Source organism: Neofelis nebulosa, chromosome 7 (assembly GCF_028018385.1).
Source record: "Neofelis nebulosa isolate mNeoNeb1 chromosome 7, mNeoNeb1.pri, whole genome shotgun sequence".
NCBI lineage: Eukaryota > Metazoa > Chordata > Mammalia > Carnivora > Felidae > Neofelis > Neofelis nebulosa.
This window is the reverse complement of record NC_080788.1, coordinates 109,393,007-109,419,805: the sequence shown is the minus strand read 5'-3', so window position 1 is coordinate 109,419,805 and position 26,799 is coordinate 109,393,007. Positions and strand designations below refer to the sequence as shown.

Sequence of the window (26,799 nt, the reverse complement as noted above, 5' to 3'; positions counted from 1 at the left end):
ACCCCACCCCACCCCATCCCCCCCAAAAAATCGGGAAAGCGCCAGGCATCAGAATTGGACAAGTCACGGAAGATAAAGAGCAGCGCTGACCCCTCGAGAACCCGCCCCACCCCGCGCCGCAGCAGGCCGGGTGGGGCCGAGCCTCCCACGTGAGATCTTACACGTAGGCCCGGGCTGGGAGCACCCGCCCCACGGAGCGGACCGGGCCTGGGGTGGAGGGCGGGGGCCGGGGCTGCTGTGCTGCGCCCGAGCACGTACCGGGGCGTGGCCTGCAGCGCGGCGGGCGGGGTTTGGGGAAGTTTCTCCGGGCGGCTTGCGTCTCGCATCCTCATCATGTAGTACCAGCGGCACCACGGACATTAGGGGTGGTCGGTCCCCTCCGCATCCTTGTTATTTTCCCCGCTGAGGGGGCTGTCTGATCACTGCTGCTCTCAGGCACCTGTCTTTCCTCTCCGTCCCGGGATGGATCCGAGACAAGGGAATAAAGGAAATTAAATAGTACGAGGAGATCGGGTGTCTGGGCAGCGTCTTGGATAAAACCGTCCACTACAGGTAAGAAAATTATGTCCAAACCTCTAAAAGGTGTGAACACAAAAAAGCTCCAGAAGGTATTGATAGGAGGGTTTGTGGTAAGACGTAGCTTAATATTACAGGGAGACTATTTTGTATCAAATTCTACAGATCAAACAACGATCTGTAAAACGATCTGGGACAACAGGTTCAGCGCTATTTTAAGGGATGAAATACGAGTAAAGTGGTTAGCAGCAGACCTAAAAAACACCTGAGTAAGATTTTTTTTCTTTACACTGTTGTTGGTTTCAGTTGGCAACATGTTTGCAAAGGTTTTATTTAACCAAAAGCCCATTGTTAAAAAAAAGATTACATATTCTTTGCAACTTTTTTTTGACGTTGCTACATTAGAAATCTGAACTTCTAGAATCTAAATGTTTAAATTTCTGCACAGCCAGTAACTTTAAGGGCACTTCTGTTTTAAAGGTTGTAGGGGAAAATTGCTATTTGGAAAGGTAGTTGCAAAGTTATACAAACTTAAACGTGTATAATGCCATTAAGTCAGACAGCTCTAGGAGGACCATGCCATACACTGATGTAATCTTTTATAGTTCATTAACGGGCTTTCCATACATCATCTCATTTACCTGTTAATATCTCCATCACCAGACACCTGAATCTCTAGTTCAAACTCAAAATTCTCGATAGCACTTTAGAACACCACTTAACTCATTTCCGTTTGTCTTGCCATTCCTCTTAGCACATCCCCTATGATTTCATTACCTTCACCCCATTGCTTTCTCTTGTTTGCTGTTTAAACAGTTAATAGGGTAAAGGGCATGCTCTACTGCTACCCAACTGGCTAGTACCCTCCCTGGTGTTTAGCACCATGAGCTATGGAGTCACTGATGGCCACCTCAAATGCTCTGATCCTTAGGCTAGGTCTCAAGAATGTTTTCGTATCTACAAAATGATATAAATATTAATTCAGAAGTGTTTTTTGAAGACTGTGAGATAACATCCTAGCACAAAGTCTAGCATATAGGACCTAATAGATGTTTAGATTCATTTTAACTCATCTAAAAGCCATTGTACTTAGTTGTGGTAAGCTCTCTGTAGGACCCTTTTTAGTTCCAAAGTTAATGGTGAGCACAAAAGAACAAAATACACTAAACTCCTTTGCCATACTTTCTTCAGGTAAGTAAAATAACACTGTGGTCATTCATTCACAGCAGCACCAGAAAAGTGGAAAGTATACGCATCCATCGGGAGGACAGAAGAGCTATTATAGAATTCTAGTTGCTAGGGTAGGGTTATACTTCAGAGAAAGGCATTATAACGAAGTAAGTGACAGTCTGAGAGAGAGGGCACAAAGCTGGGAAGGGCGGGCTGGTTCTTCTATTTCCAGCAGCTTCAAGCACTCCATGGGGGTTGTTTCCTGAATGACCAAAAGGTGGGTACTTACTTTCTTCCAGTTCTACTGTCTGTTAAAGTGGCTTTCTCTTCTAAATCACTGCTCTTACAAGTCATTTTCTGACTCCTGGTCATTACATAACCTGACCACTTATTAATATTTGAAAACTACACATAAACTTCTAGCTTTCGACTAAAGCTAATTCTGCTACCAAAATAAGCATAATTTTTGGGTTTTTGACCTGAAAATACTAAGCAACTATTTTATTCTAAAATACCACCTCTATACTATCTGTAATGAAATGCAAAACTACTTTGGGTCATAGTATTTACAGTGAAGTATGCATGTGCCCCCAAAATCTTGGAGTCTTCGAATTATAAATTTTTGTTCCCAAATTTGCATGCCGCTGTAATAACATTTTGTTCAGTCTAAGATAAGATCTAGACTTAGTTCATTTTGTTCAAGATATTTTGGTTCTTGTAACCTCAGGCTACAGGACCTAAGGCTCTGGCCACTGCCTTTGTAATTTGTCCATAAAAATAATTTGCTGTTACTTCTAGGTGCAGAGGCTCATGGTGATTTTTCATCTTTATGTGCAAAAAATTTTTTTTACAGCGAGAATATTACTTTTATAATCAGAAAGAAATATAGCAATTCCATAAAAACATACAGAAAAAAATGAATTAAGTTATTTAAAAAATATAAAATATATAGTTCTGATTTAAAAAAACATGCAAGGTTTGTTCTAGTTTCATACTAAGAGAAAACCTAAGTGTAAATCTTTGGTATACCATTTATTACCTTGAAGACTTGGACAAATCGATTATCATTTGAGGTCTACATTTCTTCATCTGTGAAATGGAAATAGATTAGAAATCTTTAGAGGTACTTCTCATCCTTACAACATTATGTAACTATAATATTTGGGATTTGCTTTACTCATCCCATTCATATTAAAGCATTAAAATTTGCTTTACTTTAATAGGTTCATGAATTTATAAATGACAAGTTTCTTTTCTAAAAGTGTATTTTTTACAGTGGAACCTTACAGTTTGCTTTTACTTAATAGGACATTTACGGACACAGTATACATTTAAGTGATGGCAATAAAATAAATGTAGAAACAATCACTGGCAATTTAATTTTCATAAGATAACTGCTGGTAATCAATTTTATGAGTTGGAGGCATTGAAACAAAATTTTTAATATAAAAGCTGACCAAAGGGGGCCTGGTCCACAGAAGATGTTTATTTGATGTAACAAAACAATACAGTTAGTGTTAGATCCAACCACAAAAAGCAAAAGGAATGAAAAATTTGTACAATGCACATAGAAAAACAAGATGTTTACTGACAACTATATATTTCTAAAATAATGCTTCTAAAATTACTCAATTATTGAAATCTATATGAAAACAGAAGGATGTTAATAGCGACAAAGTGCATAAAACCAAACATCAAATTTTGAGCAAATTAACACACTAGGCAATTTTGCTAACAAAGCATGATTTTTTTTCTTGTTCACAATCTGCTCAAAATATCTTTATACCAACAGGGTGGGCAGAACATTTAGGTTTAATATCATTTACACAATATTAGCATAAACTTCCACAACTACAGATAGGGTATTGTTTTCTTTTGAGCTGGCAAAGTGACTACAGAAACATCAGATCATTTCTCTGAATTGAGAATTTTATCCAAATAAATGTCACATACCTTCCAGATATATGCATATCTTTCTTTATCATGTAAATGGCTTTACCCATTTAAATAATAAACCATACAAGCATTTAAGAATCATTATTATATGATTAACAATGTCATGTTCCAGGTTTAACAATTTCATAGGCCAAAAAAAATTTCTTCTTAAAAACTAGTTTTATAAATGCAGAATATATTGCATGAGTAACTGCTGGTATTTTTTTAAGAAAATATATTGTGCAATTGTGGCTACCATGTACTGCTGGCAAATCATTATTGTGTATGTAAAATGTGAAAAAATGGAGTAAGAATTTTTCAAACTGATCATGATGAAAGGTTACTGCCTTCTTACAAAAATTATATTGGCATCTTATTAAAAATAATTCGATAAGGGACAAACTCCCTAGCCCAAAATAAATAAATAAAAAGGTGCATTTTAAAAATGACGCTACTGCAATGTAATGGTTTAAATACCAAGGAACTGTGAAGACGTGCTGTCTGTGATCTGGCATTAAAGAACGTACTAAAAAAGAGCATTAATGTAAATGAAGTAGAAAGGGGATCAAGATTGAACTAACCAAGTTTGTGCAGTATTGTAGCCAGGCTTCTAAAATTAGATATAGAAAATATAAATAGACTGCTTTAGGTAATGAGCCACCAGTGTCCAAAAAAAGGAATGAGATTATGAAAAAGCTCAGTTAACTTGATCCAAAGCTCTGAGTAATTCTTCACCCTGCAGTAGGTTTCTGCTGCCTTGTACAGGAGCATTAACTTCACAATCATAACTGGTCAGTTGTGGTAATCCACTCTCATCCATTGATTGCCCCAGCAGTCTACATGCTAAATCTGAAAAACAAAGACATACCTAAGTATTCATTCACCTAGTCAATGAATATTACTGAACACTCACTGTGCTATAGGTATTGCAGAAAACTAAAGCAAATAAGCTCTGGGTTTCTAGTCTACAGGGCAAAACCACAACTATGTGAAAAAGCAAGTGGAATAAAGTGTTACTGGTGCTATGTCAGAAGTGTTTAAAGGATACAATGATGGCACAAAGAAGTGATAAATCAATTCTGAAAAAGGCATACAAATGTACCAGTTTTAGCTTCTATTGAATATTGATGGCACACAAAGATAAATTAAAAGTTCCATCTTGAATAGCTATTCCTGTATTCACCACCAGTGGATAAAATGCTACCTTAGTTTTTAATGATGCTAAAGAATGAAAATCACTTTGAAAGTAAAGCTTCTAAATAAAAAACTTTCATACATTTTAATTCTCTGTGGGATGTTCAAGGGTAGAAAGAATAAACTAACCAGAGGGTATTAAAATAATTGTCTTTTGCTCCATTCCATTCTGCTCACTAGATTTGCATCCTTTTACGCGTTTCCAAGAAAGTGATGTAGTAGTTGCACGATCATCTGGCTGCTGTAATAATGTTCCCTAAAAACAGCACAGTTATTTCAATTTTACTATGTTGAAATTTTGTAAAAGCAGAAACTTACTTTGTAAAAGCAGATTAATAACCGTACATAGGCAAATTTCTTAAATATGGTTCTAAATTATTTTTAATTCTTTCTCTTAATACTACTATGGATAAAGTCATTTGCCACTCATTATGGCAACTGTTTCTGTAAATGCTTTCCAGTAAATATAGTCTGAAAATATCAGTATGAATTATACCAGCACTAACTTAACTTTAACTACTGTTTTTTTGGAGGTAAGAAGGAAAAGTAACTGTAAGGGAAGAGAACAAGACTGGTGGTGACACTGAGGTTAGAATGAGGGGAGAAATTCACTTTTTACTTAAAATACATCTGCTTTGTTTGGAATTTTTACAATGAGAATGTAGTCATTAAATGTATTTTTTTTAATGTTTCATTTTGGAGAGAGAGGGAGACAGAGACAGAGAGAGAGAGAGAGAGAGAGAGAGAGAGAGAGAGAGAGAGAGAGATGGGGAGGCGCTGAGAGAGAGGGAGACAGAGGATCCAAAGCAGGCTCTGTGCTGATAGCAAAGAGCCTGATGCGGGGCTTGGAACTCAAACTGTGAGATCATGACCTGAGCTGAAGTCCGATGCTTAACCAACTGAGCCACCCAGATACCCTCATTTAAATGTATTTTTATGAAATAGTCTTTTATACCAAGTGAAAGAAACAATGTTTAACCTCTGAATATATAACTTTCGTATATGGAAGAAATGAGAAATCACCTATATATTGACTCACATTGTATACAGCACATTAGCTTCTATACAACAGAAAAAGAAACATATTCTCACACTTACAATTCCTACTGCTTGAAAAAGTGAACCGTCATGTTCTATTTTTCGCTTTCTCTGAGCATTCTGCAAAGCTAGTATCTTTGGATTTAGTTCTTCTTCAGGAATGGTAGTTCTGGGGAAAAAAAACACATAGTTGCTTTACTATTTTTAAAATACCCAACTAACTTTTTTTGAGCAAAATAAATGATGCCTGTTTTCCAACATTAAGGAATATAATGTTAATATGTAAGAGAATTTTTCTGATTACTAAAGTTTACCATCTGAAGTCAAAGCTCAGTTTTTAAAAGAAAATTTCTTAAAATATGCATTTACCTATTTATAAAATAGATCTGAACAGAACTAAGTTGACATTTTTGTAGATTAAAGTTAAATACTGGCTTTTCCATTCCAGCCAGTACAAATATTCCTGGGACTATTATAAGAGTAACTTCACATTCCTATGGCGTTTTTAGTTTATAAAACATTGCATGTTCATTAGTTCATTTTAGTCTCACACCAATCTCCAAGAGGTATAAAACACCCATTTTATAAATGAGAAACCTGAGGCTTGTTAGCAATGGGACTTGGAGCAAATTACCTGGTTAGTTGCAGATATGGAAGTGCCTTCTAGATCTCCTGATACCAATTCCCCTCCCAGTAATCTTCCCACTAAGCCACTTTGCCCTCAGTATTGATCTGGTTGTCAAACCTGAACTATCTCCATTTAAAATTAATATTAAGTAGTAAAGAACTGTTTTATGTATCAGGCACATGAATTCTGTTATCTATTTTGTCTTTTCAAGAACTCCTCCCCCCAGCCCATACACAATCACAACAGCTTCTTGCTCTGTTCCATATAGTTGAAAATGCCATGAGTGATACATTATTCAAACTGCTCTCCTACATGCAGTTTTGTTTTGTATTTTAAAAAATTCTGTAAAACCTTCATTATTATAGATAGGCAGGTTTTTAAATTCCTATAGAAATATATTATCTTTATGAAGTACAGTGCAATCTATCATATAAATATCATCTTAGTAGTAGCACTTCTAATGATTTATCAGCACGTGTAAGGGGGGCTAAGGGGAAGAGGGAGAGAGGGAGAATCTGAAGCAGGCTCCAACCCCCCACTCAGCATGCAGCTTGATGCAAGGCTCAATCCCATGACCCTGAGATCACAACCCAAGCCAAAATCAAGAGTTGAACACTTAACCAACTGAGCCACCCAGGCACTTCTTAATGGGTTATCTTTAATCTTTGCTCTAAAGCTGTAAGTCATCTGGTTTAGTGCAACATGTTGATTTTGCAATTAGGTCATAAAGAAAAAGCGTTCGTACAGTTCTGCAAGTATTTAGTGCATACTATTTTGATACTAATGTGAAAAAAAGTGACTAGATGTTAGACTTCGGTTTTGACAAGCACACAGTTGTTCAGAAAACGGAATATCCCATAGTCCTCTGTAGCTAATAGTAAACTGTAAATTATAGGTCATAGCCAATTCTATTACTATATTCACTCATCTTCTAATAGCCATTTAGTGACCAAATATTAATACAATGAAATGTTTAAGAGACTGTCACTGCCTTAAAGGTCAGAGCCTATAGTCATTTGGTGACGTACTAATTTATAAAGTAATATAAACGCTTCCTTGTTAATCTAAAGCCCCAAGATCTTTTCTTAGTTCTGGGAAAAGGTTTCTCCTAGCATTCTAGTTCAAAACAGTGATGAAAGGCAGGAGAAGAAAAGTCATAGACTCTTGTTATGGCAGTGCTTTTTCCTTGCTGTTGTTATCTGGTTCAGTGTAGGCACAACAGAAATTGTTTCTTTCCTCTACAAACTGCCTCTCTGACTAGCTAAAACTTGCTTCCTTTGATTACAGCCTCAAATTTAAAATGTCAAATCCCGCTACAAATTATATACAGAAATTATAACTTAAAATTTGGGTAGTGTACAGGTATTTGTTCAAACTAACTCCACAAAAGCAATATCATAAATCATGTTCAGATTCCTGTTGTAGCTCTTAAACCTATAGTCTAGCTAATGTTCTATAAAAATGTAATGGAAAAAAAGCACAATTATACATAAATTTTAAAAGGAGGCTTATAAATACCTATGTTGAATACTGAGGATTGAAGATCATCAGGCTCAATGTGAAATGGGGAATTGGAAATACCCTTACGTTGGAAGGTCTTTTATTCAGGTAAGCTTTAAAATAGCTCAAAGAGAGAAACAGTGGGGAGAGTTAACTAGTCTGATTTAAACAACTGCAAAAAACGGCCAATTTTTGCACATTTACTGAACTTACTGGCTGCATTTAATTTTTAGAAGTACTAGAAGATCCTCCTACCTCCTACATTTAGATAGGTGCTAAGGTTATCTTCAAGAAAACAAATACACAAGTTTAATTTGAGTGCTTGTTTTAAGTCCAGAATTTGTATGTCAAAAACATATTACCAGAAAGTTTTCTATGCTTAGAAATAAGTTATTGCCACACCTACTTTCTCAAAAATAATAAATCAACTATAACTTTAATGTTGTATATAATTACCTTTGACTCAAAGTGACAGATAACACATTAGGGCTTCTTGGATGAGATTTTTCTGTCTGTTCTATGACTCCTTTTCCTGCTCTGTTTGGTGAGGCTGTCCGACTTCCAGTATCACCATACAGTGATGTTGTGGCACCAGTAGTTACTTTGGGTACATGGGTAGGAGATGGAGATGCAATCAGTATTTTAATGTCTTCTATACCATCTTTTGTCACTGTTTTTAATTCATCAGTGGTGGCAGTGGTACTGGTAGTGGTAACAGGAGGTTCCTCCTGCATCTGAGCCGGCTGGAATACTGTAATTGTGCCCACGCTTTGAGGGCTTGTAGAACTGCTTTCCAGTGGCGACAACTGATCAAAGGAACGTAACTGGAAGTCATCATCCATTGGGATGTAAGGAGCTAACATCTCCAAGTCTAAATCAGTGTCCTTTAAAGCAAAAAATACATGTTTTTCAATGGCCACATCTTATAAAAGAAAAACAAGTTAAACCCAAAGTCACTTCCAACTAACAATTAATAAAGTTTAACAGAAAATATAATAAGCAAGTTTATATACCTGGGTGGAAAATGGATTCTTGGCTTCTGTGTCTTCAGCAAAAAGTTTCTCTACCAATTCCAGCTTAAATTCATTAACCATATCACTATCCACATCAAAACAATATTCACTGGGACTGGTAGGCTGTAAAAGGAATTCAATGGGTTTACTTTTCCCTGAGGAAACCTGCACATATTTTGCTAGTTGTTAGAATTCTTAAACCAACAAAGTCCATCTCTTCTATCACATTTTATCTAACTAGAGGGAAGTTAAACTTTTGAACTTACCCTTGTAACTAATTTTGCCAACACATGCATTTCTGTGTAACATCATTTATGAAATTAGGACTAAAAGGTATTGATCTGCTTCTAGGAGAATTCATTTAATAATTCAACGCCCACATGGTACCTAATTGGCCAATAATTAGATATGATATACTTACTATTCACTGGACTCTACCTTTGTACTGAGAGGCCACGCTACTGTGGTGATCTACCTAAAAATCTCACATCTACCCTGGGATGAAGTAGGGTAGAGACTTAAGTTGTTTTACTTGCATTCACCTTAACATATGTAGTACGATTTTGGGAGTTCTGAGCAAGGATTATAACCAGAAAACCAAAGCTACATAATTTAAGCATAAACTTTTGCTTCCCTCATTTTATCATTTTTGTTAGATTTACCTTTGTCTGATAAAAAACAAAATGAATCAATAGATTTTTATGCTGGGGAAGGTGAGCCACCAAAGCACAGAGTATATTTTCCCGAAGGCTATGAGATGTCAAATCTCCTCTTAGCCTGCCAGTTTGAATTGATAAATATTTAATGTAAACTTATTCACCATTTATTAAGGCTTATTTGTGCCTCACCAAGTCGGAATATTCAAGTCTGAGTTGTGCTACTCCTGAGCTATCTTTAGATATAGGAAGCTGTACTGAATCAAAATTTAATCATTCTAGATTTAGAAATAGAGCCCCATGTGACATCGTTAGGCTTGGCCTCAGCCTAGCCCTTAAAGACTATTTTCTTTGTGTTTATAGAAAAACTATTATCAAGACAGAACTTGAATAAAAAATAGTTACCAAGTATTTGCTCTGTGTAAGACTTGGTATTTTCATGTTAAATTTACCCAGAATTTCAAGTAATGGAAATTGGACAAAATTCAGCAATTAGCCCTTCCCTTTTTAAGCTTTGCTAAAGTAAGGTTTTTGCTACTTGACAATTCTCCAACACAATGAGTAGTATGTATGGGCTTGGAGCTATTATAGGCACAGACATTATTCTCTATCAATGACTAAATTCAAAACTTTTTTGGTACTCATTTTGTAAATACATTCCTGAACATTAAAGTATGAAAGTTATGCTCTTCTTTTATTATGACACCTACCTCAGGTGAACTCTGTCTAGTGCTTCCATCAGAAGGACTAGCTGGCTGATCTTGAATCTGGGGCATAGTAAAAGAAAGTTCCAGTGACTCTGGATTTGGCTCTAATTTTAGTACAACTTCTTGATTGAGTGCAGGGTCAGCACTACTTCGAAGTGGCTTTGGAGTTTCAGAAGCAGGTAATGGAGACATTGCCAAATTTATGTTCTGTAATTTTTCATTGGATGAGGGAAGCATTACATCATTATACAATGGAACTTCCTCAAGTTGCTGGTCATCAGTTTCTGTGTCTATAGGTAAAAAATTATTAGTCAATTTAAAGAATATCTATATTTTAATATATACAGAAATGCAAGCCCCCTTTTACAACACGTCTAATTCACTCAAACAAAAATGTTGCTAAATTTTCCTTCATCAGAAAGTTTACAGATCTTATGGTACAACTCTAAATCTGAATTATCTTTCCAATCTACTATTGACAGCTCCTACTATATTTATAGCATAAAATCCCCCACAAGGATCCCCCACAAGGGCACCCGGGTGGCTCAGCTGGTTAAGCTTCCAACTCTTGATTGTGGCTCAGGTCATGAACTCACAGTTCTGTGGCACTGAGCCTGAGTTGGGTGGGCTCCCTGTGGACAGTGCAGAGCCTGCTTGGAATTCTCACTCTCTTTCTCTCTGCCCCTCCCCCACTTACACGTGCTCTCTCCCTCAAAATAAATATTAAAAACAAAAAAAATAACCAACTCTGCAATTCCAACCCTTTCACACCTTTTATTCATTAAAATTTAACTAACTTTGAAATTACAGTTTTCATTTTCAATGTCTGATATTATGGTATGACTGGTGATTTATCCTTTAGTGAACTATGCCTATTGCAATAGAACTCTGCTCAATTGTGGAGAAAATAGGGCAGTGGGAAATACAGAAATAGCAGGGTGGTTGAGAAACATTAAAGTGGGAAGAAGAAATACCTAAGCACCCTTTGAAGCACAATTTCCAATAATATGACAGAAGCAGGAGTGCTGAGAAATTACAGAGGCAAAAATATTTAAGCAAATACTTTGAAGACTTTGAAAAACAAATTATATGACTACAACATCCAAATGATTACCAACAAAAAATGTCCAAGTTCAGTTAAAATGGGCTTACAGCAATAGACATAGTTTAGGCAATCAACACAATAACTAAAGACCCACCATTGCTGCCGAAATCTAAAGATATGATTGTGTCTCCAGCAGCTGGGGCCAGCAAAGTTAAAGCATCAGGTTCCTTCTTAAGTTTATCAAACAGACTACTTGTGTCTTCTGATTCAACTTTGGTGAACAGCTGAGTCATTTTCATATCTGAAGATTCAACTGGTTTGAGGACACATTCTGTTTGTTGAAGGGAGAAAATCAAGTCGTGCTGAATAATACCACTGTCAAAAAAGAGAGATTAGTAATTCTTAACTGAGCACTGACACAATGCAGGGGGTCTCTGAAACAACCTTGTCTCTTAAAATACTGCTTTATGAAAAGGAATATTTTAAGATGCTTTAACCTCATAGTTCATGCATACTTGCTCACATTCAGGGTTTAAAATGCCAATGAAATAAAGACCTATAAAAATTCATAGTATAAGATAGTTTAAATATTTGACTAAATTAAGAAACTTCAGCTATCCCTTTGGGAAGAGTGATGGTGACAAAGAAATGGAATAGTCAAGTACATGAAGGGCACCAACACATCTAAACAATTTTTGTGAGGATTCACATGTAATGAAACTGGCACAGAAGAACTCTTTGGGACTGATGTATGAGGCATGACCTAAGGATGGCCCTAGAATATAAAGACATATAGATAAATGACCAAGGCCTAAGGCAGGTGCCATATTTTCCTTGGTGGTAAGAAAATGATACGGTGATAACACCTACAGGATAGAGTGGAAGAGGGATGATTAACAACAGATCCATGTGTTTGGCTTAAATGTAAGTTTTTATTGTTCCTTTAATCACAAACATTTAGGTGTTTACTAAGTGAAATAAACCAAGGATACAAAGTTTAAAATACCTAACCCTTGTCCTCAGAAGTGCAATGTAGATGTGCAAACAATTAAAATACAAAATGGTAACTGCTAGAATAGAGAAGGTGTGCTTCACAGCCAACAAGCTGAAACTTCGGCTCAAGTAGGGTTTGTTAGGCAGATGGGACAGGGGCAAAAGAAGGACATTCCAAGTGGGTAATTTAATGGGAAAGTCATAAAAGAACTCTTTGACACTAATATTAAAACATTAAAGGATGGGCGCCTGGGTGGCTCAGTCAGTTGAGCGTCCAACTCTTGATTTCAGCTCAGGTCATGATCCGAGGGTCATAGGATTCTGCCCTGAGTCAGCCTCTGCACTGAGTGTGGAGTCTGCTTAAGATTCTCTCTCTCCCTCTGCCCCTCTCCCCCAATTGGACACTCTAAAATTAAAAATTAAAAAAAAAAATAAAAAACATTGAAGGATGGTGTCAGAAGTGGCAAAAATTAAGACAAGTGACCAAAGTCTTACCAAGAGAGGTAGTCACAGATTTTAGAAAGAGGGTAGGTGGAATCAACGAAAGCACGAAGAGTATAGAAAATGACAAGAAATGATGCTATGTAAGTTAAGCAAGGGTTTATCTCGGGGGTGATAAAGCATCTTTAAAACAATTCTAAGGAAAAGGAGATGCTCAGACATCCATGCAAGAAAACTCAGCATGGTGGTAATGTGGAAGATGGACTAGAAGGGAGTAGTCACCTGCTGAAGCAGATCAAATGGAAGGCCAGTTTATGATATCCATAATATTCACAAGCCAGTCAACTAAAAGAAGAGTTCTTGAATACACAAGAGCCATGCACTATATTATACAGCCTTTTATGGTAATCTCACATAGAATTTCATTTAATCCTCATTTCTGAGGATTAAATATCCTCAGAATATTGAGGAGATAAATATCATCTCTCCTATATGGGTGAAATTCAAAGTAATAAGAACTTCCCAAGGTCATGCAGCTAGTAAGTGAAAGAGCTATGACACAAAGCTCCCTATTCCAAGGCCAGGGTTCTTCCTACAAAAATAACATAGCTATTTGAGATAGTATATGCTGACAGAAATAGGACTAGAGCAAACTAACCCAATAGGGGATATGGTATTTTTTTAAGGTCTTTTTAAAAATGGGAGTGAAAAGAATGTGAATAGATGGGTACTGGTAATAGTACAATCATTGCAGAATAGCAGGCCTGGACACTCAGGTCTAAGTACTGAAAACCGTAATTAGGTGGAAATGTGAAAATAAAATTCAGTTAACATTTTATCATCTTATCTCCCTTTATATAAAAGAACAAAATATCCAAAAAGGTTATTACTTGCTCCCCCAAAATATTTACTTTTCAGGCTTACCTCACAACGTAATTTACACATACAATGCACTGTGGTTGAGAGTTCTTAGTGTTATATATGACGGTCGCTTGAGTTTCAACCCAGACATATCCACCTCTTTTGGCAAGCATCCTGTACTGTCCTGTGGTGACTTGGCCTTTAGTAAACACTAGGAGTGAAAAGGAAAAACAGTCATGCAGAGAAAATAACTTCTAATTTTCAATCAAATAAATGGATGCTGAATGTTGATTATTTTAGAAAAGAGATGTTTATTTTAATAGAATCAGTTATAATTGTTTAAAGTGACAGAGAAAAAGCCCCAGCATAGCCAAAAATATACAGTTCATTCTTCTAACCCCTAAAATAAACTCCTTTCCTGCCAATCTTCACTTTAAATAAAATGAAAGCCAGGAATGAGGGACAGCAGTGACTAATTCCTTTAATGACTTATATGTTGAAAGTATCAAAAAGACTAGACAATGAATAATCTTGATTCTACAGAGCACATTTGAGCAAGTGGCACTGCTACATTTCCTTACATTTCTACTGAGGTTTCCAGAGAATTAGCAATGCTTCAAATAGCTGTGCTCGCATATTTGAATCTCAACTGGTATCATGCTGAAATCTTGGCAATTTAGGCAAACTTCATCAATTGCTAATTTGGGAGCAAGTACCAGATAAAAAGTAATGATGACATTATCTTGAGTCTTGGGGTCCTGACTGCTGACTTGCGCTCATTTTGTAATTCAAGGCTAATCATTCTAACTCAGCGACATTCAGGTATCCCCGATCACATTGGGAAGTCATGTTTAGGTACAGATTAAATAAGCAAGTGAGATTCGAAAGTCTTACTATGGGATCTTCAAATAACATTCACGAGTATCTTATGTCAAGTGTACTTGTTACCACTTGTACATGACATTGATTGCCTTCACATTCACTAAGTCACTCAATAATTATTTTCTAAGTGCCTTTCATGTGCTAACGACTGATCTAAATACTTCAATGTGAATTCTGAAAATGATGCTATAATATTCCATGACATTTTTTAGTCTTTGTATTAAAAATGCCAGGTTAGTTTTATATATTAGTAAATGATTCTACTTTAACTAGTATCAGTTACAACAAATACAAAACATAGATTTAATGGTTGACATCCCTTATGAAGAGTTCTATTAAGATATTTAGTCTAGGAAGACTGATTAATTTTAACCAAAAAGTTAGATATATGGCCAAACAGTAAGGAGACTGAAGAATTACATAATTAGAAAATCTATATAGTTTTTCCATTGTACTTACTGTCATGATGAGTTTTGGTCAGATGGTCAGAGTCCAAAGCGTGGTAATATTCATATATCGAGCGGCCCAAAAGTTCCTCTGGCTCATATCCCATCAATTCAGTAATTCTGTTAAGTAAAAAATGTAAGAAGAGAAAGAGAAATTTTGCTTCTTTAAAGTAACTGATATGAATTAATCTCATGGACAAGTGAATTTTCAAAACTAAGAGCATCCTTCTCTGCTAAGAAGTTTACATCTCACTTTTGGTAACTCTACAGTTACTAAATACGGCACCATGCATGTTCTTTAAATCCTCTGGATTCACATCTTGCTACTTAACCCGTTTATCCGTTTCACCCAAACTCATTACATATTGTCATCATGTTTTACTGTACTTACTTTTGGTAATAAGGGGATTCATAAGTAGATAGCAAGTACTGCTAAATAAAATGGTAAAAGTTGTAATGGTAATCACTGACATTTAACTTGAAATACAAGATTAAATCCATAACATTAGTTTACCATAAAACCAGATTCTTTTTGTATTGAATGTGTACAAACCAGATTCTTTATTTAACAGTGCCCTTAGGCAAGGCTTCAATCAATATCTACTACACAATTTTAGTATCACCAACCAAAGAATATCTACACTAAATGGAAGTAAAGAGATACACATTATGTTTGTTTTAGAAGATGCTCTTGTAACTTAGTTTTTTAAATAATATAAAATTATAGGAATTCATTTTAGATGAAACAATGATATCAAACTGAAAATGGACTAGAAAGTAATCTAGTCTAAACCCCTTTTGGTTTCCTGAAAGTTCTTTTAGGACATAGATTAGATCTTACTACTCTGTGTAACCAGTCAGAAACGGAACCCATTTCATGTGAAAGAGAAAGCTGTCTTCTTAACACCACACTAAACACAAATATTCTCTTTTTTCTAGGAGCAAAACCTGAGTTAAACTTTTTAATTTCTCAGGACTTTCTGAGTTGTAAGCAAAAGTTACTTAATGTACTGTGTCCAAAAAAAAAAAAAAAACTACAAAAAACACACAAGAAAGATATCCTTCTAAGAAATGTATAAAAGTAAGAGTTTGTGTTGTCACACTTTAAGGCAAGATCTGCCATACAGTTTATTCCAAAATAATTACAAATAGAAAGAGGTTTGTAAAAAAAACACAAAAAACAAAAACTAAACCAAAGCTAAAATCCAGACTTCTTTACAAAGAGGTATCTCTAAACACATCTGCACTAGGTGGCAGCATTACAAAGGAAACTAGTATTTTTTAAAAATGGTCTGTTAAGTAAAAAATTTAAATTTTAAATTAAATTTTAAATTAAAATTTAAATCTTTAAATTATGCTTTAAAAATAACTTTAATTCATCTTATATTGGTTACTTTTAAACAAAATTCCCGTGGGATTAAAAAAACTTCCATTATTTAAATCTTTATATGCCTGGGGCACCTCTGTGGCTCAGTGGGTTGAAGCATCAGGCTCTTGATTCCAGTCAGGTCAGGTCATGATCTCACGGTTCATGAGTTCAAAGCCCACATTGGGCTCTACACTGACAGCACGAAGAATGCTTTGGATTCTGTGTCTCTCTGTCTACCCCTCCCCTGTTTGTACTCTGTCTCTCAAAATAAATAAATAAATAAACCTAACAAAAGAATAAATCTTTATATGCTAAGTATGCCTGGCATTGTTCTAGGTGTGAAAATGCAAGGTCAAAACTCAACGTGTAGCTAATCTTCTGGAACACTTACCATACTACTAATGAAATAATGTGGTAAGTGTAATGATGGTAATCTGTTGCAGGAATCAGAGGAACCACCCTTATCAACAAGAAGAAATGGTTGGGTGAGCGGCAAAACCCTTTCAGGAAGAAGGTATACCAGAAGCAAAGACGGAGAGAAGACAATGCTTGACCGTGTATAAATGAGAAAGACTTTCATGTGGTTAGTGGGGGCAGGTGAGAAGAGATGAGGCTAGAGATGTAAAGCAGATTAATGGGGGTCTTTTATTATCATGTTAAGAAGCTCTGATTTAATTAGATGTCAATCAGTGCTTCTCAGAGTTGAGGTACATCTATCATTAAGGGATGCAAGATGTTAAAATATAAACAGAATGCTTTCCTAGAAAGTCAATTTTATTTAACTTTAGAGAATTATATAGCTTATATTCTGTACCAAAAAGGAGAGTGATCCAGGAAATTTGATCATAATGTGTTTTTAATGTACTAGGAAACCTGTGATCTAAAGCAACAATGCAGCGTATTATTCATTCATTGTAAGTGTCCTGAGACCAAGAACTGTTACTCTTCATTTCTACTTTGCCATGAACATTGTAGATGCTCAAATGTGCAGATTAACTATAAGCAGAAATTAGTACAGTAAATAATAAGCATTTGTGACATATTTTGAATGCCGTAAGTTTTGGGTAGGTTAGATTTTCTCAAAATTGGGCAAAAATTTTTCTAGATCTCAGTTATTAGGGGTTTTAGATGTGAGAAGTTTCTGTAAAGAGCTCTAACCAGAAAATAACAATCTCCCAGTCAAACTTAAAACCTCACTTGGCTGATCTCTAAGTTGGCAGTCTTTACTCCTCTGTCATGATCATTTTGCCAGTTTTCTGATAGGACCTGAGAGAAATGTCACTCCCTTCCTCAATTCTCATTCTAGCTCCACTACATTCCATTCTCCCCAGCCTATCTCTATACCTTGCTACTGAGTTCAAAAGATAAAAAATAATTCCTCAAAAAGGGATGGGTATCTCTGTTCTATCATATATTCACATGATTAATGGCAATAAACACCATAAAATGCTTGTCACCAGTGGTGAAGCATTTATTACGTGTGCAAGGCACTCAACAAACTCCTTCAATTCTGACAACAACCTTTTGAAATACTACCCTTATTGTAAGGATAGTAAAATTTGAAAGAGTTTTTAAAAAAAAAAAAAATTTTTTAATGTTTATTTATTTTTGAGACAGAGACAGAGTATGAACCGGGGAGGGTCAGAGAGAGGGAGACACAGAATCTGAAACAGGCTCCAGGCTCTGAGCTGTCAGCACAGAGCCCGACGCGGGGCTCAAACTCATGGACCATGAAATCATGACCAGAGCCGAAGCCGGCCGCTTAACCAACTGAGCCACCCAGGCGCCCCTGAAAGAGTTAAGTTTCAATACCAAGACCACACTGTAGTATCAGAGCTGCAAGCCAGGACTGAATCCAGGATTATGTGATTCTAAAGCCAGAGATCTGTCACATTTCCTTGTCCACTATGGTGGGGATTTCTACCTACTTTACATTATGACTAAGTGCTTAAAATTGGTTCCCTCATACAATCTTTAAGATGACCCTACGTTAAGTAGGTGTTACAAAAGATGAAGAAACTGATGCTCAAAAAGAACTAATGGGCCCAAGATCACTTGGATATAGGCAACAGAATCAGGATTTAGTAGTCTGGCTACATAATCTATGCCTTCAGCTATGATGTTATAGTCTTATAGTAAAAAGTGAGACAAGTAAATAATTACAAGAGTAGAAGAAATGTTATGACAGACATATGCACAAGAATAGTATAGTGTCCTGAAGGAACAAGGAAGGCTTCCCAAAGGAGTATCTAGATGGCTCCTGAAAGGTAAATACATGTTAGGAGTTGAAGAAAACCTCACTGCAGAATGGGAAAATATATGTAAAGGCGCTAAGACAGCAAATGAGCACATGGTGCTCTCTAGCTGTAGGGTGTTGGGGGCGGGGGTCACACCCTCTCTTCCTTATTTAGACAAGTGGGCAGAGGCCAGATCATAAATATCTTTGTTGGCCATGCTAAGCAAAGTTTGGGTTTTATTGTCAAGGTCTATTTTTCTTTCAGCTTTTCAAAATGCACATTTTTCTTTTGATAAAGAAAAATCTCCTGCCCTCCTCTAATATTTTTATAAACCAGAGTTTTTTCTGTGTAAAGATCTGATTTTCACATTAGGAAGTCCACTTTTTGGGATCCTGGATGAGAGACTAGAGGGCAAAAATCTGTGGGCAAAGAGACAGTTTAGGAGATTATGGCAACAATTTAAGCCAAAGGTAATGAGCTGAAGAATTCAGTGGCAGGAAAGCAAGGGTGGAAAGGAACAAATGGATCAAGAAATGTATTTAGACAGTAAATCTGTAAGATTTAGAGACCGACTGGGTATACATAATGAAGGTAAAAGAAAAGTTAAGGATGACTTCCAAATATTTGTAGGAGTCGTATGCTAACCATGATATACTATAGTGATATACTAACCATGCTAGGCATTATAAAAGGAAAAGCAATTTCTGAGGTTGATGTTTTGGGGCAATAGTAGTACAGTTCAGTTACAGAAATATTTTATTAATATAGAAAAATATCCAAATAAAAATATCAAATTGGCAATTAAAAATAGTTATGAACATAAAGGGAAATGGCAATAGAAATCATGGGCAATATGTAGGGTGAGGAGATGATCAAACACTTTCCTTTCTTGTCCATAACCAAAAGTAACCTATTCTTCCTCAAATTATGCATTATCTGTCTTTGCCATGGACTAATTAAAACTTTCATGTTATAGTTTGTATAGCATTTACCTTTCATCACAATAAGAAAATTTCATATCCAGACTATGACGACTCAGAAAAGTCTTGCTATCTAAAGGAATTTCAATATTTGATGGATGAGGAATGGGTTCACAAATCAGCACCAAGCACGTCATGGGTGGTTTCTTATACCCACACTGAGATTGGTTACTATTGGTATCGTAGACATGAATATGGCCTGTGCAGTGAAGTACCTGTGTACAAAGAAAACAAAGCAATTCTTTAAAAAATATAAAATGCTAGTTAAAAAAAAAACCACAGAGATAAATAGCTGAAGTGTGACATGGCAAGTAAGCTTTGATAAAATTTACTGTCATTCATGGATTAACCCTATCTTTGAAATCAATAAATGTTTCCCCTGTGACACCACTCATGACTCAGGCACCTTAAATTACTCTTTAAAATACTCTCTTCATACAAATCTGGGCTGATTTTTCATTCATTTAGTCATAGTGGCAGTTTGATTTATTATTTTTATTATTTCTTGCTTTGATGATTATTTCAACACTGAGCAAAGAAATGAAACAAAAATGAATAGAAAATTAATTTCTATCAAGATTCAAACACTGGGTGGGTTGGAAAAACCAGCTGATTAAGTTAGATTGGTATACCAGTATCACAATTCACATAAGTTCATGCCTCAAAATGGCAAATTACTACAATTTGGGATGGTAAGTCTGCAAATGCCAATGAACAACTGTACGTTTCCCCTCACAATTCTAATGCTATCTTAAATATTAGCAGTGTTAAGATGTATGAATTTATCTATAAACCAAGTGCATCACCACTTAGAAATCATTTTTACTTACTTTCCACGTTGCTGACTTTATGTTCATGGTTCTCCCTCGGCTAGTTAGGGTACACTTCATTCTGAGAAAAAAGCTTCGCTGTGTATTCTGCTCTTTACCCTTCTTCACAAGGCCTAATAAAAGCAGGAAATAAAATTTAAAAACATAATTAAATATTTAAATTTGTTTTAGTAAGAGTAGCACCTAGGTACTATTCAATTAAAAGTCTCAGCATAAACAGTGATTCATACTCAAACACATCCAAAGGATTAATATGCTCGAATCAGTAACTGGGGTTCACAGTTCCAGCGATTCCCTGATTGCAAATAACAGTTAGCTATTTGACACTGAAGCCAGTAAAGCTGGCAAAATTACAAAGAAATACAAATGTAGGAATCTGCCTTATTAAGTGTACCCGTTTAATTGCTGTATCCGTGTAATAAGCACACCCCCCCCAAAAAAGAACTTCAGTGAACTCCTCCAAACCTTTGCTAAATGTGTTAGCTCAATCTATAATAAACGCTCCATGTATTTACAGAACTTTTAAAATATCAACTTTCTTTTCAAAGCAGGTAACATTTTTATATATCTGACGTTTCCTTAAATCTTCCTGTAAAGCAGGCATGACGTTATTTCTACTTTGTTATTAGAGGAAAAAACCAAAATATTGAATGACTTTTCAAAGCAAAATTAGAGTGAAATAAATTTAGGTCTATTTATTCCCATTCCAACCCTTATATAACTAAAACATGGTGAAAAGAAAAATAATGAAAAGCACAGAGGTGGGGAAAAAGAACACATGTTCGGGGAATAGATAGATGCTAGTAGATAGATCAGGTTGCTGCAATATAAAGTACTTGCAGAAGCGTAATGAGATAGTTAGAAAGGGAAGATTAAGGCTGTAACTGGAGGGCCTTGGATGCCCTAATTAGGAGTTCAGCTTTAAATATACAACATGGAGCTTCTAAAAAATTCTGAGATGGGAAGCACAGTCAGGAACTTACAGTACATTAATCTAGAAGCAATATATATATGATGTATTAGAATTAAAATACAATGATGGTAATCAGGCTGGACAGTTTAAAAGAGAAGTGAAAAGAAGGGTGACAAATGACATATAAAGAACTAGAAAAAACTTGAAAACTGATAGAAAACTGATAGAAACTAGAAAACTGATAAGTGGGGAGGAGGGAAATAAAAAAAGGATCTGGAGATTTTAAGGCTAGTATATTGAAAAAAGGTGTCAAGTAGAAAAGAAATAAGATAGTTTAAATTTAGGCTTACTTAGGTAGAAACACCGGACTCTTCTAGAAGAGTTCTAATTCCATGCTAGTGGAATTAGGCAAAGGGGCAGTCTTGGTGCTGATATAAGTTATTTGGGTTTAGTCAAATCAGGATTCAATTTGCCCTCCCTCACAGTGTTTGGGAATGGATTTTAAAAAGATGCCACAAGAACCACACTGGTCTCAGTGGTGGTACAGAGCTGTGTTGTGGTTGTGATGCCAACAGAGATCTACTTGTAAATTCTTTGAGGATTTTCAGTCCTTCGTAATCTAAGCTTGAATTGTACTGACCTTTGGAAACCCAAAGCCTTTGAATTGGGACAGGAAGATTAATTTAAAAACCAAGGTACTATCATTTTCCTAATGGAAAAAAAAAAAACATTTTAAAAGAACTAAATTTTCAGACCTCTAAAAATAAATCATATTTTATAATAATTTAGTGAACTCTAAGTCATCATTTTAGAATTTAAATGAAAAAAATAATAGAACTATGTTGTATAAACACACCACTGGTTCTTAGCATAACATTAATATGTGACGCATTGCAGCAAACCCTTTTTCTAAAAGTGAAAAGTGCATATCTGTTTCCCAACAAAACATCAAACATTCATTACATTAGGAATGATTTTCAAAAAGTTCATGTGCTTTAAAAAGCCATTTGTTTAAAAAAAAAAAAAAACATTTGTTCAAAAACATACATTTAAACTATATTATGTGGAATATATTTGATTTAGAATAAAGCATTAGCATCATTGCCCAATCAAAAAATTTCCTCATATCCATCCATTCATAGCCCAAGGGAAGAACTGAGCATCCAAACTTCAGTGTTTAAACTTCAAAGTCTAAACACTAGAAGTCCTATACTAAACTAATTGACAGCCCACTTAGGTCCCTGTGTGAAGTGTATTTACTCTTCCTTTATACAGAATTCTAAAAATCATATTTGTTTTCCCAAGTTCACAGTGAACACCAAGTATTAAATTAAAAAAAACAGGAGAAGGCTCCTACTGAAAGGGTCAAAAGTAGCCACAGAAAGTACTGAGAGTTGTTGAACATGAAAGATCTCCAAAGTACTAATGAGCCCAACTACCTGAGTTTAACCTATACTGTGCCATTTACTAACCAAGTAATCTTGGGTAAGTTTCCAAATAATTCTGTGCCTTAGTTTCCTCAGTAAAATAGAAATAGTAACAGTAACTTCACAGGGTGTTGTGAAGAAAAAAGGCATTAAAGCATATAATATGCAGAGAACAGTGTTCTGGCACAGAGTAATCTCTCAATAGAGGTTAACTATTATCATAAATGAAAGGAGATTGAAAAACATAAAAAATATTCAAAAAGTGCTATGAACTTGAGGCTGTTTAATACAAAAGCAAACAAACTTATACACTTAAATTAGAGAGCTGCAAAAGACAGCTACAGAGCATAATGACAAATTTTCATTGTGGTGACTATAAATTATCAGTATACTTTGTGCCTTAAAAAGGTACAGGTGGAGAGACTAATTAAGCTTTTGTAATTCAAGAGGTATTTTCCAAAATCTTTGAAGACTTATTTTGAACAATTCAATCCTAGGGGCATATGGTGGCTCAGTCAGTTAAGTATCTGACTCTTGATTTTGGCTCATGCCATGATCTCAGGGTTCGTGAGATCAAGCCCCTCATTGGGCTGTGCACTGACAGCATGAAGCCTGCTTGGAATTCTCCCTCTCCGTCTCTCTCTCTGCACCTCCCCAGCTCATGGTCTGTCTCTCTCAAAATACATAGACATAGAAAAGAAAAGAAAAGAGAAGAGAAGAGAAGAGAAGAGAAGAGAAGAGAAGAGAAGAGAAGAGAAGAGAAGAGAAGAGAAGAGAAGAGAAGAGAGAAAAGAAAAACCCTCAAGCCTGAGAGTTAAGAGGTCTTAGTGGGTCTTTTTTGTTGCTGCTAATGTGAGGGCATTCAATAATATAATACTTTATGATCTTACTACATAGTCTCAAATTACTGTGAACATCCTGAAGTCAAATAAACAATTAGGCTTTTAAAAAATCTGGTGAACTTTCTCTTTTCTTTACCCTGGTCCTTGAGAAAGCTTGAACATAAACTGGTACCTCAAGTATAACAACTATCTTATTATTTATTATGACTTCCCCTTGCCTAAAAGTTGTATGTTATAAACTGACCTCTTTGGGTCTTGACTTTTTCATTTTATGTAGTATTATTATCTATATAATTATTTATAGAATTCAGTGAGATTTAAAAATTAAGGTATTTTTATGAAATTTCTAAAAAATAGAGTAACAAAGATTTAACAAAGAACAGAATAACATTTTATTAAACATGAAATGATGTTTTGAGCCTTCGGTTAGTACAATAGCAGAATTTTTAAATTAGTAACAGTATTTTATTAGGTAAAACCACCTGCCAGATTAAATCAAACAACAGACTTTTCCTCTTACCATTTCTATGTGTAAGCATTTCTCTCATTTCTTCATGGTCACATGGATGAGTAAAATCAAACACACTGTGTCCAGTTAGTTCAAACTGTAAAAACATTAAAAAAATTAGATCTGTATCATAAAATCAAAAAAAAAATTAGAAGTGCTCTTAATACGTGGGTATTTTACCTGAGTTAATCCCATGTACTTGTTCACATTATCAGAAATGTAGATCATGTCACCATCATCTGTGAGAACCATAACAAAACCATCCAAGGCTTTCAAATAAAAGCAATTCATCTGTGCCTTCATTTCATCTTCAATATCTAAATCACCTAAAAAATGACACAAGAAAAGGAAAAGGAATTAAAAGTTATACTTAAATGACAGCAATATTTAGGTAGTTGTATAAAGTTTTCCCCAGATACTTTATTTAAAAACTAAAATTAGACTTGCCAGTTGCTTTTAATGATTATTTTTAAAGTAACATGGCAAGTAAACCATTGAAAAGAAGGGTCATGTTATTAAAAGGAAGACTGGTAGCAAGGTGGGGCAAAAGAGAAAGAGGGGGGGAAAGGCCAGTATCCTAAAAATTCCTTACTGAAGCTTTAAAAGCAGGTAATAAAAATTACATTAAAGGACAGAGAGTATGACCACCTTCTAATTACTTCTAATTTCTAATTTTTAGGCTCATTACGCCCCTGTAAAACGACTCACCAGCATCCAGAAGTTTCCTCACACGCAAATAGCTGATGGTGAGCCTCATAACAGAAGCCTTATCGAGATGCGAGCTCACATTATGGGGAAGTGGCAACTGATGAGCAAGTTCATAGAAAACTTCAGACTCTTTACTTCGCCGAGATCTCGCTGCATCTCTAGACTTTTCTTTTCGACGTTCAGAACTTATCCTATTGAGCAAAAAAAGGAGGACAGAAAAAGAAAATTTATATAAGTTAGCTTGCCTTTGCTTCGATAAAACTAATTTTACATTTTTCTGCTTTCCATAAAACAATGTGAAGATGCCATGTAATTATATAGAGATTGGTCTATTACATGAATGTGTAAAGTAAGAATGTAGGAGACAGATACACAAATTTCTGGATTACTGAAGACATAGGGAACTCTAACAAAGAAGTCCAAGATGGAGCTTTAAACCTGTCTGAAACAGGTATTTCCTTCCTGGCATATCAAATTAGAGAGGATATTTTGTTTCAGCCAAAGTCTTAAAAGTAGCCTGTGTATGTGCACCCTCATAGCCATTCAGAAGTAGTTTCAACATAAAGAAAGCACCATTAAGTCTAAAGAAACTAAAGCTGTACATATTAACTTGAAAACAGGAGTTGTTAAGCAGGCAGAACAGTTACAGCTACAAACTGATTTTTGACTTGTTTCTTTGGACTCTGATATTTTCCCAACTTCTTCTACCCTACCACATGAGCAATAGTGACTATAAGCTAAAGAAATCTATATTAGCAGCTGTAAGAAGTTACCATTTTCAGGTTGCTTATTCCCTTAGCAGCCTCTTTAGCAGCCCCTTTTCTTTACTGGCACAAGTACCAAATAAAGGCAGGAGTATAGAAGAAAAAAAAAAAGATGTGACACAATACTAAGAACTGAAAGAAACAGGTTAATAAACATTAACAAAGGTGTCAAAACAAGGATGTATCTTTAGGGAACTTTTCCAAGAATAAAGTCAGAAAGATTTTCCTAAGCAGAGACATTCACCTTCCTTTGCTTGACTGTGTAGAAACATCTATTCCTCCTGACCCAGCTGGAGGAGGTAAACAAGGCTAACCCTGGTTCTGTCCTTAGCTTCTTTAAGAGCTGTTGTTTATTAAAACCTACTATGTGCCAAATGCTACCCCGTACCAGGTGCCTAGTTCTCTCAAAATTTGTAAATAGGGTAAATATTATCCCTTTTTACAGATGAGGTTATACAGTAGGCTAAAAACAGCCATTAGCAGACGGGATTTGAACACAAGGTGTTTTTTTCACTCCAAAGTCTGTTTGCTCTTCCAGTGTTTTATCTTAAGGAAGAATGCTGCTTCTACCTCAAATACTCAGCATGCTCCTATGACTTTCAACCTAATTCTGTTAAGTCAATTATTTATTAAATGTTGAAAACGGCTGTTACCATTTATTAAGCGCTTAGCACTATGCTAAGGACTTTGTCAGCATTATATCACTTAATCCTCCTTACATCCTATGAATGAAGCACATAATTGTATCTACCTCAAATCTCTCCTCCCTCCAAATGATCTGCAAAACTGCAAGGTTCATAGAAGCAACACTCTCAAAAAAACAGGCAGGGTTCTCAGCACATGCTCCCATTATGTTGAGTAACAGTTGTATTGTGCAACAGTGATAATCTAGTTTTAACACTTAAATTTGTGTGTGTATCTGACTTTTATACATTAATAAGGAATGTGAATATTTGCTGTTGTTAGTAACTGAACTTTGTTTTATACATTAATAAGGAATGTGAATATTTGCTGTTGTTAGTAACTGAACTTTGATACAAATTTTTCAACTCAAGCATCTAGATCAATTTTACTTGAGTATTTTGAGATTTAAGGTAAGCTATTAAAAACTATTACTATTTATAACGAGTGATCTATGTGAATCAAGATTTTCTTAATGACATATAATATTTTTAAGTTTATTTATTTTGGGTGGG

At 35.5% G+C, this 26,799-nt stretch overlaps 1 protein-coding gene and 1 long non-coding RNA gene across 2 annotated transcripts in view; one reads left to right on the top strand and one right to left on the bottom strand.

The window, feature by feature from the left end:
• Positions 1 to 51: 51 nt before the first annotated feature.
• Positions 52 to 25,990, top strand: LOC131517319 (uncharacterized). The gene is made up of 2 exons (XR_009264519.1): positions 52 to 552; positions 24,811 to 25,990. It is a non-coding gene; the product is annotated as an uncharacterized LOC131517319 (long non-coding RNA).
• The window catches only part of HIF1A (hypoxia inducible factor 1 subunit alpha), a 42,109-nt gene continuing 18,462 nt past the window's right edge, over positions 3,153 to 26,799 (bottom strand). Inside the window, exons 2-15 of the mRNA XM_058739251.1 lie at positions 24,840 to 25,030; positions 24,312 to 24,457; positions 24,144 to 24,228; positions 20,442 to 20,554; positions 19,624 to 19,826; positions 15,039 to 15,145; positions 13,761 to 13,908; positions 11,557 to 11,777; positions 10,361 to 10,647; positions 8,995 to 9,117; positions 8,438 to 8,865; positions 5,914 to 6,022; positions 4,945 to 5,071; positions 3,153 to 4,470 (exon numbers count right to left, since the gene is read on the bottom strand). Coding sequence (XP_058595234.1) covers positions 4,319 to 4,470; positions 4,945 to 5,071; positions 5,914 to 6,022; positions 8,438 to 8,865; positions 8,995 to 9,117; positions 10,361 to 10,647; positions 11,557 to 11,777; positions 13,761 to 13,908; positions 15,039 to 15,145; positions 19,624 to 19,826; positions 20,442 to 20,554; positions 24,144 to 24,228; positions 24,312 to 24,457; positions 24,840 to 25,030 — 2,440 coding nt within the window. The 3' untranslated portion in view covers positions 3,153 to 4,318. The remainder of the gene's footprint in view (positions 4,471 to 4,944; positions 5,072 to 5,913; positions 6,023 to 8,437; positions 8,866 to 8,994; positions 9,118 to 10,360; positions 10,648 to 11,556; positions 11,778 to 13,760; positions 13,909 to 15,038; positions 15,146 to 19,623; positions 19,827 to 20,441; positions 20,555 to 24,143; positions 24,229 to 24,311; positions 24,458 to 24,839; positions 25,031 to 26,799) is intronic.